The sequence below is a fragment of the Neofelis nebulosa genome, chromosome X, assembly GCF_028018385.1.
Source record: "Neofelis nebulosa isolate mNeoNeb1 chromosome X, mNeoNeb1.pri, whole genome shotgun sequence".
Classification (NCBI taxonomy): domain Eukaryota; kingdom Metazoa; phylum Chordata; class Mammalia; order Carnivora; family Felidae; genus Neofelis; species Neofelis nebulosa.
In genome coordinates, this window is record NC_080800.1 from 77,427,014 (window position 1) to 77,439,799 (window position 12,786).

The following is a 12,786-nucleotide window of genomic DNA, read 5'->3' on the forward strand; positions in this document are numbered from 1 at the left end:
CAGAAGGTTCCATGTGCACTCGATAAAAATGTGTATTCTGCTGCTCTATGATGAAATGTTCCGAATGTCTGTTAAGTCCATCTAGTCCAGTTAGTCATTCAAAGCTATTGATTCCGTGTAGATTTTCTGCTTAGTGGATCTGTCCATTGTTTGAGTGTTAAATACCCTACTATTAATGTATTATTATCAATGAGTTTCTTTGTGTTTGTTATTAATTGTTTTATACATGTGGGTGTTATGTTGGGGGTATAAATATTTACAATTGTTAGATCTTTTTATTGGATAGGCTGTTTTATCATGATATATTGCCCTTCTTTATCTCTTCTTACAGTCTTTGGTTTAAAATCTAGTTTGTCTTTTATAACTATGGATACTTTGGCTTTCTTTTGATGTCCATTAGCATGACAAATGGTTCTCCATCCCCTCACTTTTAATCTGCATCTGTCTTTAGGTCTAAAATGTGTCTCTTGTAGTCGCCAGACAGATTAATCTTGTTTTTTTTTCTTTTTATCAATTCTGATGCCCTATGTCTTTTGCTTGCAGTAATTAAACAATTTACTTTGAGAGTGTTTATTGATAGATATGAATATAGTGCCATTGTATTACTTGTAAAACCAGTGTTTCTGGAGATTTTCTCTGTTCCTGTCTTTGGATAGTCTTTATTGCTTTTGGTCTTTCTTTCCCACTCAAAGATTCTCCTTTAATATTTCTTACAAGGTTGGTTTAGTGATCAGATACTCCTTTAGTTTTTGTTTCTTTGGGACACTCTTTAGCCCTCCTATTCTGAATGACAGCCTTGTTGTACAAAGTATTCTTGCCTGGATATTTTTCCACTTTAGCATGTTGAATATATCATGCCACTCCCTTCTGGCCTGATAGGTTTCTGTGGAGAGAACTGTCAGGAACCTGATTTATCTTCCCTTGTGGTTTAGGGCTTTATTTTCCCTTGTCTCTTTCAGCATTCTTTTCTTATCTCTTTATTTTGAAATTTTTACTATGGTATATCTTGGTGTTGGCTGGCTTTTGTTGATTTTGATGGGAATTCTCTGTGCCTCTGTGATTTGTATGTATTTTCTCACTGAGATTAGGGAGGTTTTCAGCTATAATTTGCTCAAGTCAACCTGCCTCTTTTCCCCTCTCTTCTTCTTCTGTGACTCCTATGATACAAATGTTATTACACTTAATAATGTTGCTGAGTTCCCTATGTCTACATTCGTGGTCCAATATTTTTCTTTCCCCCTTTTCAGCTTCATTATTTTCCATAATTTCATCTTCTAATCACTTATTTGTTCCTCTACTTCCTCCATCATCTGTTCAGTACGTCAGTCAGTTTTGCATTTCAGTTATAGCATTTTTTATTTCAACCTTTCTAGTTTTTAGGTCTTGTATCTCTTTGGTAAAGGTCTCTGATTTCTTCTATGCTTTTCTCAAGCCCAGCTAGTATCCTTATGATTGTTGTTTTAAATTCTAGGTCATTCCCATTACTTTATCAATTTTGATTAGTTCCTTGGCTGTGACCTCTTTTTCTTTCTTTTGGGATGAATTACTCTGTCTTTGCATTTATTCTTGTCTCTGTCCTTTGTGCGTTAGGAAAGCCTGTTCCTAGTCCTATTTTTACTGGAGTTGAAGCTTTGCAGCACCCTAGGATCAGTACACCTGCTGTGTGTGTGTGTGTGTGTGTGTGTGTGTGTGTGTGGTGGGGGTGGTGGGTTGTGCTGATCTTTTGAAAGAGAGGTCTGCTGCTGCTCTGGCTGTCAGTCACACTTGCCCTATTAAAAAATGCACCTGCAGAGTGCAGGGGGACACAGATTGGTTTCAGTGTCTCAGGCCTCCACTGTGTGTGCTGTGCTGCTCTCTGAAGTTCGTTGGTGCTATTGGAGGGGTGAAGAATTGTGTGGGCCCACTGTCTTCCATTGAGAGGGGCATTTACATCCCTTACTGTTCTGACCCTCACAAAAGAGCAGACAGTCTCCCCTCTTGTGTCCAAGGCTTCTGTCATGTCCCTGACTTCACCCTGTATCTGCACTGTCTGCTGACCCAGTGGTGGTGCAGCGCTCCTTTTATCTCAGATGTGTGGCTGGGATTCACGGCTCCACAAATTTTAGTGACCCAATGTGACAAGGACCCATGCTATCTCTGGGGGAGGGTCTCGCTGCACTGTGGCTGGTTGCAGTTTTTCCGAGAAAAGCAGCCGCACGAATCTGCAGTAGCTTGGAGTTCATGGTAAAGCACAGCAAAAAAAACTGACATCCAGGTTACCTCTCCTCAGCATGTTTTTCTGCCCATATGCTAATAAATGGGGCAGCTCAATGGTGTCTGCTGGCTCCATTGTCTCCTGACAGGCAGTGCTGCCTCTCCCAAATGCCCTCCAAGAAGGGGAACTGTCCCTTCCATGTGATTCAGGGGATTCTCAGAGCACAGTGTCTGCTCTTGGGTCTCTGCCTTCCTTCTCCACAGGAGCACCGCTAAGCCTGCCAGGCTTGACCCTGGCAATGGCACAGACTTCTAAAGCTTCAGATTTAATGTACACTTGTTGTAAGCCTTATGGTAATCAACCTCTATTATTTTCCCAGTCACTTCCCCAGTGGCTTTGGGGAAGTGTTTTTCTTGTGCAGTGCCCTGCGTGCTGCTGTGCTGCTTTATCTCTCTCTTTCTCTCTCTCCCTTCCTCTCCCTCTTCCTCCCCCCTCCCACCCCAGGATTAGGACTCCCTTTCCTCTGTAGTCCCATGATTCTTTTTTCCCCCAGATCATATCACTGCATTTCTTACCTTCCATGTTGTGGCCTCTTTTCTCCCTGTAGTTATGCAGTTTGTTCTCTCAGTCTTCAGATTGAATTCCTGGGTGTTCAGAATGGTTTTTTTTTTTTTAAGTTTGTTTGTTTTTGAGAGAGATAGAGTGTGTGCCTAGGGGAGGAGAAGAGAGAGAGGGAGATACAGAATCAGAAGCAGGCTCCAGGCTTGGAGCTGTCAGCACAGAGTCCGACCCAGGGCTCAAACTCACAAACCATGAGATCATGACCTGAGCTGAAGTTGGAGGCTTAACTGACTGAGCCACCCAGGTGCCCCCAGAATGATTTGATAATATCTAGCTGTATTCAAGGTATAAGGCAAGCATAAGGTCCTCCTACTATTTCACCAACTTAACTCCTTCCCTCAGTCTATTTGATTTTTAAAGCTATTATTTTAAGTTTGGTAATTGCATAGTAAACACTGTTCTCTTAGTTTTACACTATGTTTTTCATTTATTTTTCTTGCTATTTAGTACCTACTGGCCACCTTTATACATATTTTATACATATTTGTCCATTCTGGTTTTTGGGTTTTTTTTTAATTTTTTATTTTATTTATTTATTTATTTTTTTGCTTCTTTTTCATCTTGTCTCTTCCATTTCTTTTTTTTTTTTCTGTCTTGTCTCTGTGTATGTTCTTATTTATTATGACCCCTGGTAAAGTTACATTTAAGAGCTTTAGCTATATTCCCCTTTCTCCCCCAAATTCTTTTGGAAGTTAAATTAGGAATTATGAAAATATTCATATGTTTGGTACTTAACTAAAAGTTAGTTTGAAATGACAATTTTGATCTAATGAAATGTAGGATTCCACTGTTAAACTAAAGAGAAGCAAACATTTCATAAGAAATCTGAGAAATACTTTGTGGGACAAAGATCAAAAAAAATACCTTTTAACTATAGTGAAAAACAATTTTAGCCTTTTTTCTTTTTTGTTGTACAATATAACTTTATTATTTTTAGTGTTCTGTGTTACCAATCCCAGCATAGCTTAAAAAAAACAAAAGACTAAATCCAAAGTTAATGTAAAAAATTCAAGGTAAAACAGTGAACCCATTGGGGTTGTCTATATACCTGCTCCCATTTATTCTAACAATTTTTAACTGTTTAGCCAAATGTGTGCACATAGGTTTTAATTATGAGTTCTCTTTTTGCCTTCCAGCAACTTCACATTGTCTATCTACTTTTTTTTAGTATTACTTTATTTTTATTTATTTATTGTTTTATTAATTTATTTTCAAGTTATTTAACATACAGGGTAGTCTTTGCTTTGGGAGTAGAACCCAGTGATTCATCTCTTACATATACCCAGTTCTCATCCTTAAAAGTGTACTTCTTAATGCCCCTCACCCATTTAACCCACTCCCCCACTATACCCCCCTCCAGCAACCCTCAGTTTGTTCTCTGTATTTAAAAGTCTTTTATGGTTTGCCTCTCCCTCTGTTTTTATCTTATTTTTCCTTCCCTTCACCTATGTTTATCTGTTGAGTTTCTCAAATTCCACATCTGAGTGAAATCATATGATATCTGTCTTTCTCTGACTGATTTATTTTGCTTAGCATAATACCCTCCAGTTCTGTCCACATTGTTGTAAATGGCAAGATTTCAATTTTAACCTTTTAAAACATGTCTTTACCTGTTCATACTTATAATACACACTTGTGTGCTCATATTCAAGCCTAGAAAATTAGTGAAAATGGTGTCTTCTCTGCCTAGTTGACTGTGACACTTACCAAAACCCAGGCACCATTTCCTTGGGTTCATAGCTTTTGTAATGTAGCACAGCTTCCTGAAAGGGGGAAGATAGAAGATGGTATGGAAGAGGTTTATTGCTTCTTTAACCAGCATATAGTATACAAAAAGAACTTTCCAACATTTTACCCCTTTTGTTTAATTTTATTTTCTATACAAATTAGAGAATGTAACCATGAATTCTAGATATCTCCAGGGAGATCCAATGACACAAGTAGAGTTATTTAGAAAATTATATCAGTAAGTACTTTACATGTTTTTCTTTGTTGAGGAAATACTTATTATTCAGGTATTTCTCCCAAATCTTTATAGATTTTTTAGGCAAGCTAAGGGAAATCATATCTGATCAAGGGGCAAAAACTCCCAAGATGCAGTCATTTCAAATTTAAAAAAAATACATAGACAAGCAACTACATTTGAAAACCATTCATGTAATTAAATAGAACCTTATTGTGGAGATACAGGTTTTTAGAAGACCAATATAAGTTGCTTTTTATTTTATTTTATTTTATTTTATTTTATTTTATTTTATTTTATTTTATGTTTTATTTTTTAAAATTTTCATCCAAATTAGTTAGCATATAGTGCAACAATGATTTCAGGAGTAGATAGATTCCTTAATGCCCCTTACCCATTTAGCCCATCCCCCCTCCCACAACCCCTCCAGTAACCCTCAGTTTGTTCCCCATATTATAAGTCTCCTCTGTTTTGTCCCCCACCCTGTTTTTATATTATTTTTGTTTCCCTTCCCTTATGTTCATCTGTTTTGTCTCTTAAAGTCCTCATATGAGTGAAGTCATATGATTTTTGTCTTTCTCTGACTGACTAATTTCACTTAGCATAATACCCTCCAGTTCCATCCACATAGTTGCAAATGGCAACATTTCATTCTTTTTGATTGCCGAGTACTACTCCATCGTATATATATATACCACTTCTTTATCCATTCATCCATCGATGGGTGTTTGGGCTCTTTCGATACTTTGGCTATTGTTGATAGTGCTGCTATAAACGTGGGGGTGCATGTGTCCCTTCGAAACAGCACACCTGTATCCCGTGTATAAATGCCTAGTAGTGCAATTGCTGGGTCATAGGATAGTTCTACTTTTAGTTTTTTGAGGAACCTCCATACTGTTTTCCAGAGTGGCTGCACCAGCTTGCATTCCCACCAGCAATGAAAAAGAGATCCTCTTTCTCCGCATCCTCGCCAACATCTGTTGTTGCCTGAGTTGTTAATGTTAGCTATTCTGACAGATGTAAGGTGGTATCTCATTGTGGTTTTGATTTGTATTTCCCTATGATGAGCGATGTTGAACATTTTTTCATGTGTCAGTTGGCCGTCTGGATGTCTTCCTTGGAGAAGTGTCTATTCATGGGATTCTCTTTTTCCCTCTTTCTGTCCCTCCCCCTAGCCCACTCATGCTCTCTCTCTCTCTCTCTCTCTCTCTCTCTCTCAAAATAAATAAATAAATAAATAAACAGGCACCGCACTGTCAGTGTTCTAGGGCAGAGCCTGACACAGGGCTTTATATACATGCTATTTTGACCTGAGCTGAAACCAAGAGCCAGAGACTTAACTGACTGAGCCATCCAGGCACCTTGTAAGTTGTTTTTTAAATTAAACATGCATTACATAGGCATTTTGAATGAAGGTTCTTGTTTTTATTTTTTCTTTTTCTTCAGTTTGGATTGCAAAGGATTCTAGGAGATGAAAGGAGTCTTTTGCTATTGGCAAGAGCAATTGATCCCAAACAACCCAACATGATGACTGAAATAGTAAAAATACTTTCTGCTATTTGCATTGTTGGAGAAGAGAACATGTAAGTATTGCTGTATTACTATATTAAGTGCATGGAAAATAGTACTTGAGGAAGCCCATATTTTGTGATTTTCTTTAGATTACTTGCATGAAAATAGTATTAAATTGTAGAAAATAATTTACTGGCAATTTACCATATCTATTTTATATACAGGATTTAAAAAAACTTAAAAAAATTTTTTTAACGTTTATTTATTTTTGAGACAGAGAGAGACAGAGCATGAACGGGGGAGGGGCAGAGAGAGAAGGAGACACAGAATCTGAAACAGGCTCCAGGCTCCGAGCTGTCAGCACAGAGCTCGATGCAGGGCTTGAACTCACAGATCGCGAGATCATGACCTGAGCTGAAGTCGGCCGTCCAACCGACTGAGCCACCCAGGCACCCCTAAAATTTTTTGAAAGAGATTTTAAATAGAATTCTAGTGGGAAATTCTTCAAAGTTGGATTCATATTGAATAAATAGAATTTTATCTAGCTTAAGGTAAAGCAATCATTATAAAAGTGGGGGAAAATCAGCAAATATGGCTAAATACATACACACACATACACAAATATCCTCTACATGTGCCTATCACAAAATTTGACTTCCTTAACCCACTGAATTGACCAGATGCTTTTATTTTGTACTATGATTTTATTTAAAGTGGTATTTTACTTTATTTGCCTATGATAAATGAAAAGATGAAGTAGTTATGCATAGAGTGAAGTAAACCTGTTAAACAGAAAGAACAAAAAAGATTGTAATTATTCAGAGAGCATGTATGTGTTAATTTTAACAAGTCATTGCTGAATGTACATTAGATCATACCTTCCTATGGAAATAATATTGACTGAGAAGAAAAATTTCATATTTGATGTCATTAACAAGCCCAGTTAGTAAGGAACCATTGTGATAAAGGATAAAGTATCTTCTTACGGACATGAACTAAAATATTTCTTCTGAACATTTCGTGTGACAGTAATAATTTCTGTTTGAATCAGAACAGGGCCATGAAAAGACTTAAGAATATTGTAATACATTGGCTTTTTCATACGTTAGAATAAAATGAGATCTTGCTTAATGCTGCTTAGTGTACTTAGAAACCAAAGACAAACACTAACCAAAAATATTATCATAGAGCATTAAGTCTTATCTCAGAGCAAAGAATGAAATAACATATACAAAATAAGGTTTCCTTAGGTTTCATGGAAAAATCTGTTTATATATGAGTAAACAATGTTTTTTCTTGTAAATTGGGTTTTCAGTATTTAATTCCTATAATATAACCTATTCTGGTATATGTTTTATAATTATAACTATAGTTCGATAAGCATAGTATACTCCAGGGAGGTTAATTTGATTCAGACACTGTATAGCGATAGTTTCCAATAATTTTCTTCGGGTAAATAATTCTCTTGTGCTAGGTAATTATAGATGCTTTTCTAGTTACCTAGCTTTTCTCTTTTAGTTTTTGTTTCTTGTTCCCATTTTCGAAGATTGTTGGTGTTTTCAATTCTTTTAAATGTATTTGCTCTTTCCAGCACTTTATTATAAGATTTTAATATTGTATATGCCATATTATACTTAAATGATTATTAATAATCATGTTGACGCATGAAATATCAAAACCTGAAATTTTAAATTTCACTGTTTATCAACTAAGGATCTTTTAAAAATTATAACCTAGAAAATTCATTTTCCTAAAGTTTTTTAATTGAATTTTCATTTTGATGGCCCCCAATTATTTAAAACTATCAATATTTGCTTGTAGAAATATGTGGATAGGAAGGAACACAACTCTTAAATTGTGGTGGTCTTTATAAACATCAAGTGCTAGAAAGGAAATAGGGAAGACTGAAAGATAACCCATATCATAATGTATGTATAAGATGGATTTCTCATTTCTATTTTTTTTCTGTGTGTGTGTGTGTGTGTGTGTGTGTGTGTGTGTGTGTGTAGTCTTGATAAACTTTTAGGGGCAATAACTACAGCAGCAGAAAGAAATAATAGGGAACGATTTTCACCTATTGTGGAAGGATTAGAAAATCACGAAGCTTTGCAATTACAGGTGAGTTCATTTTGTCTTCAATGGCTTCTGGGGTTATGTTTAAAGTACTCATTTTGTATGACGCCAACTCCATTCTTGCTAGTATTTAAATAGAATGGAACATAAAAATGAAATTCTTCCTGTTGCTTGGTCATTTATAAAAACTAGAAATTTTGTCTGTGAGAGTAACAATTTGTTTAAAATTAGGAAAACTACTTCAAGTTATTATAATATGGTGAGTATGATTATCATTAATATTTGGAAGAAAGTTAGTAAATAAGAAAATAAACCATTGGGGCACTTGGGTGGCTCAGTTGTTTAAGCATCTGACTCTTGGTTTCAGCTCAGGTTGTGATCTCTCGGTTCGTGGGTTTGAGCCCTGCATCAGGCTCTGTGCTGGCAGTGTGGAGCCTGCTTGAGATTCTCTCTCTCTTCCTCTCTCTGCCTCTTTCCTGCTCTCTCTCTCTCTCTCTCAAAATAAATAAACATTAAAAAATAAAATAAACCATTGAAATTAAAGCTTTAGCAATAATCAAGTGTAATAGGGCAACAATTCAGACAATGCTATTATCCTAACATAAGTTGATGAAGTCTGTGGGCTTATTGTAGAAATTTAGGCAAACTAAGCATATCTCTATGTCATTCACACAACATTCAGATATCTGATTCACCAGAATGTTGAGGGGGGGATGAATTACAACTCTTTGGTCAGGGTCTATCTGATAGCCCTGTATATACCAAGACTAAATGTCTTATTTAGAAAATGACAAAACTCACTATTTTTTCTTAGATGGTTTCAGGAATAGACCCGTTTTATGAAAGATAACTTTGTTCTTGAGTGATGAGAAGTCATATTTATTGACCATATTTATTGTGTGAGATCATGGACTAAGAATTTTAATTTACATAAATTATCTGATTTAATTCTCATAACAACTGAGCTGTGTAGGCCTTATTATCATGTCCATTTTGTTTATGAGATGAATAGGCTTATTGAGACTAGATAACTTATCTATGCTGATACAGCTTGTAAGTGGCAGACTTAGAATTTGACATCAGGGTTTTTGGTCTTTGATGCTCATCTCTTTCTTTTAGACACTGTTTACCATTTAATGCACCATGGCGATCTTTTTCTGAATTAATTTTTAAACTACTGTAGTATCATTCAACAAAGAGAAGATGGTTCCACATTTAATTTTATCAAATTATTTAGTAGGGAGTGTTTAAATGTTAAAATTTCTTATCTAATGTAAAACTATTTATTTTCTCATTCTTTTATTTTTTATTGTGTTATAAATTTATTGTGTTATAAATATAAAAGTATCTCTTTTTTTTTTTTGCCAGGGTTTGAAACTACAGCAGATAGATGAATTGGCTTGTCCAAAGAGAATACTGTAGTGTTACAAAACTATAATATCTCTTTAAATATTTAAGGATCTTTGTTAGTTGTTTTTTCTCTAACTATGATTATCATTTTGGGTAAACTTTTATGGTGTGCCTTTTATGTCCAATGTATTACATTTTAAATAATTGGGATATTTCATTCTACTGCTTTCCTTTTTAAAATATACTTCTTATTATATATTATAATATACTTATTATATAATATATATACTTATATATTATACATTATATAAAAATTCTCTCAAATTTTTTTAAAGTTTTTTTTTAAATGTTTATTTATTTTTGAGAGAGACAGAGACAGAGACAGAATGCAAGCAGGGGAGGAGAAGAGAGAGAGGGAGACACAGAATCCAAAGCAAGCTCCAGGCTCCAAGCTGTGAGCACGGAGCCTGATGCAGGGCTCAAACTCATGAACCGCAAGATCATGACCTGAGCTGAAGGAGGACACTTAACCGACTGAGCCACCCAGGCGCCCCTCTCTCAAAATTTTTAATATCTCTACTGAAATATTTGAAAAAATGTGAAAGATTTGAAAACTGTACTTTTTTTCTTTTAGAGACACAGCAAGTAGGGGAGAGGGAGAGAGAGAGTGAATCTTAACTAGGCTTCATGCTCAGCATGGAGCCCAACGTGGGGCTCCATTTCATGACTGTGAGATCATGACCTGAGCCAAATTCAAGAGTTGGATGCTCAACCAAATAAGCCTCTTAGGTTCCCCTGAAAACTGTACATTTTAGATTACTTCTTGAAATCTTTGTTCTTGTTTCTTTAGTTGGGCTTACCTAACTAAATATCACTGGCATTCAGTCATATATAGGAGTTTGTACTTGTCCCACAATGTATGTATAGGAGAAGTAAGTGTTTTAGATACATTCAATGTTTTCATTACTTACTCAAATCAGTCACTCAAAATCACACAGCTATTGAAGTGTGGAGATGTAATTTGAAGCCAGGTCTTTGTGATGAATCATTTGTATACTGCATTTTCTTCTTTTTAAAAATATTTTTTAAGTTTTTAAAATTTATTTTGAGAGAGAGAGCATGAACAAGGTAGGGGCAGAGAGAGGGAAAGAGAGAATCCTAAGCAGGCTCCATGCTGTCAGTGCGGAGCCTGGATAGGGCTCAAAATTAACGAACCATGAAATCATGACCTGAGTGGAAATCAAGAGTCAGACACTTAACCAACTGAGCCATCCAGGTGCCCCTGAAATTTCCTAGTTTGATGAGCTACAAAAATTAGTAATTTGTTATATGCAAAGCCTATCACTCTTACACGAATTGTGAATTGGGTTTTTTTTTTATTTGAACTATTTCATGTCAATGAAAAAATTTCATCTAAAATTTCAAAAATATTTTCAGAATACAGAATGAAACACAAAAGTTTAAACTTATTGTTTAAAAATTATAATTAGTGCTGTATTTTAAATGTAATAGAATTACATTTTCTATTTCTGTAGTACCCTGAGACTTCTCAAAATGTTATTATAGTCTCAGGAAGTAATTCTGTTAAAATACAGCACTAATTATATTTTTAAATAACAATTGTCTACATTTTTCTCTTTTTTTGAATTTTAAAACAGGTTATTTACTTCCCATAGAAGTTTTCAAGGTCATCTTTAAAGGGAAATTTTGGGGCGCCTGGGTGGCTCAGTCGGTTAAGCGGCCGACTTTGGCTCAGGTCATGATTTCACGGTCTGTGAGTTCGAGCCCCGCGTCGGACTCTGTGCTGACAGCTCAGAGCCTGGAGCCTGTTTCAGATTCTGTGTCTCCTTCTCTCTGACCCTCCCCCGTTCATGCTCTGTCTCTATCTGTCTCAAAAAAAAAAAATAAATAAATAAATAAACGTTAAAAAAAAATTAAAGGGAAATTTTGTACTTGTGATAGGATTTTCATAATCTGCAATAGTTCAAGAAACAGAGAGACAGTAAGTCATATATCTTCATATGCTCTCTCTTCACTGACTTCCCTTCAGCTAAGTAGCATTCTTAGTTCTTACCCATACTGCAATACTTTTGATCTTACTTGTTCTTTGAACCAACCTCTCACCTTCCTTTTTTTATTTCATAGTCCCAGTCTCTAAAAGAATCATCTGTACTTATTTTCTCTGTTTCCTAAATTTCCTTTTACAACTCAGGATTTTCAAAGTTGTTAAAAAGGTCAACAATGATCTTCTAATTTCAAAATCCAATGGCCTTTTTCTAATCCTCATCATTTGGCAATATTAATCGCCTCCCTCCTTGAAAATTTTACTGCCTTTGGCTTTATGGTCCCCATTCTCTCCTTGCTCTCTGACTACTTTAACTGCTTTGTCTCTTTTTCATATGTTTCTCCTCTTTTTCTTGGGTATTTTTTTCTCTGTGTTCTATCTTTGGCCCTCTTATATTATCACTTTTGTTTAGACATATATCTGTACATTTACATATATACACTTGTATGTATACATATGTATTTTATTTTTCTCATGAATGTTCTCAATTGTTTCTCTAGCTTTAGCATCCAGCTATATTCTAGTGATTCCCCAGAATTATAAGTCCATCTCATCTCTCTCTGTCTTTTCAAACTTACATGTCCAAATGCTTAACTGGATATCTTAGAGACATCATAAAAATAAGAAATTAAAGATAGCATGTATACATCACATACCCATGTTCTAAAACTTTACACATTACCTCATTTTAAACCTCACAGTAATTCTAGGAGAAAGATAGTAGTATCCCCATTTTATATATGAGGAAACAGGCTCATAGAGGTTAGATAACTTTCCAAGGGCCACAATGTGATTAGGAGCAAAAGTCCAGATTAGACACTAGGGAGTGTGGCTCCAGAGTACACGATCTTAACCACTACACAGTACCTCACCTTATGAAAACTAAGCAAGTAGCCCTACACACCTCAGTAGCTCCTGCAGGCATCTCTGTGTTACATCATAGTTCACTAACTCACATATTCAATCACACCCCTGAAGCAGCAAGAAAATAATTATGTAATTATATCT

General features: G+C 35.6%; 1 protein-coding gene across 3 annotated transcripts in view; it reads left to right on the top strand.

The window, feature by feature from the left end:
- Nucleotides 1-12,786, top strand: part of DIAPH2 (diaphanous related formin 2) — a 988,177-nt gene that overhangs the window by 233,864 nt on the left and 741,527 nt on the right. For all 3 annotated transcript variants that reach the window (XM_058714641.1, XM_058714642.1, XM_058714643.1), the window contains 2 exons: nucleotides 6,225-6,361; nucleotides 8,300-8,408. In XM_058714641.1, the coding sequence (XP_058570624.1) occupies nucleotides 6,225-6,361; nucleotides 8,300-8,408 (246 nt within the window). The remainder of the gene's footprint in view (nucleotides 1-6,224; nucleotides 6,362-8,299; nucleotides 8,409-12,786) is intronic.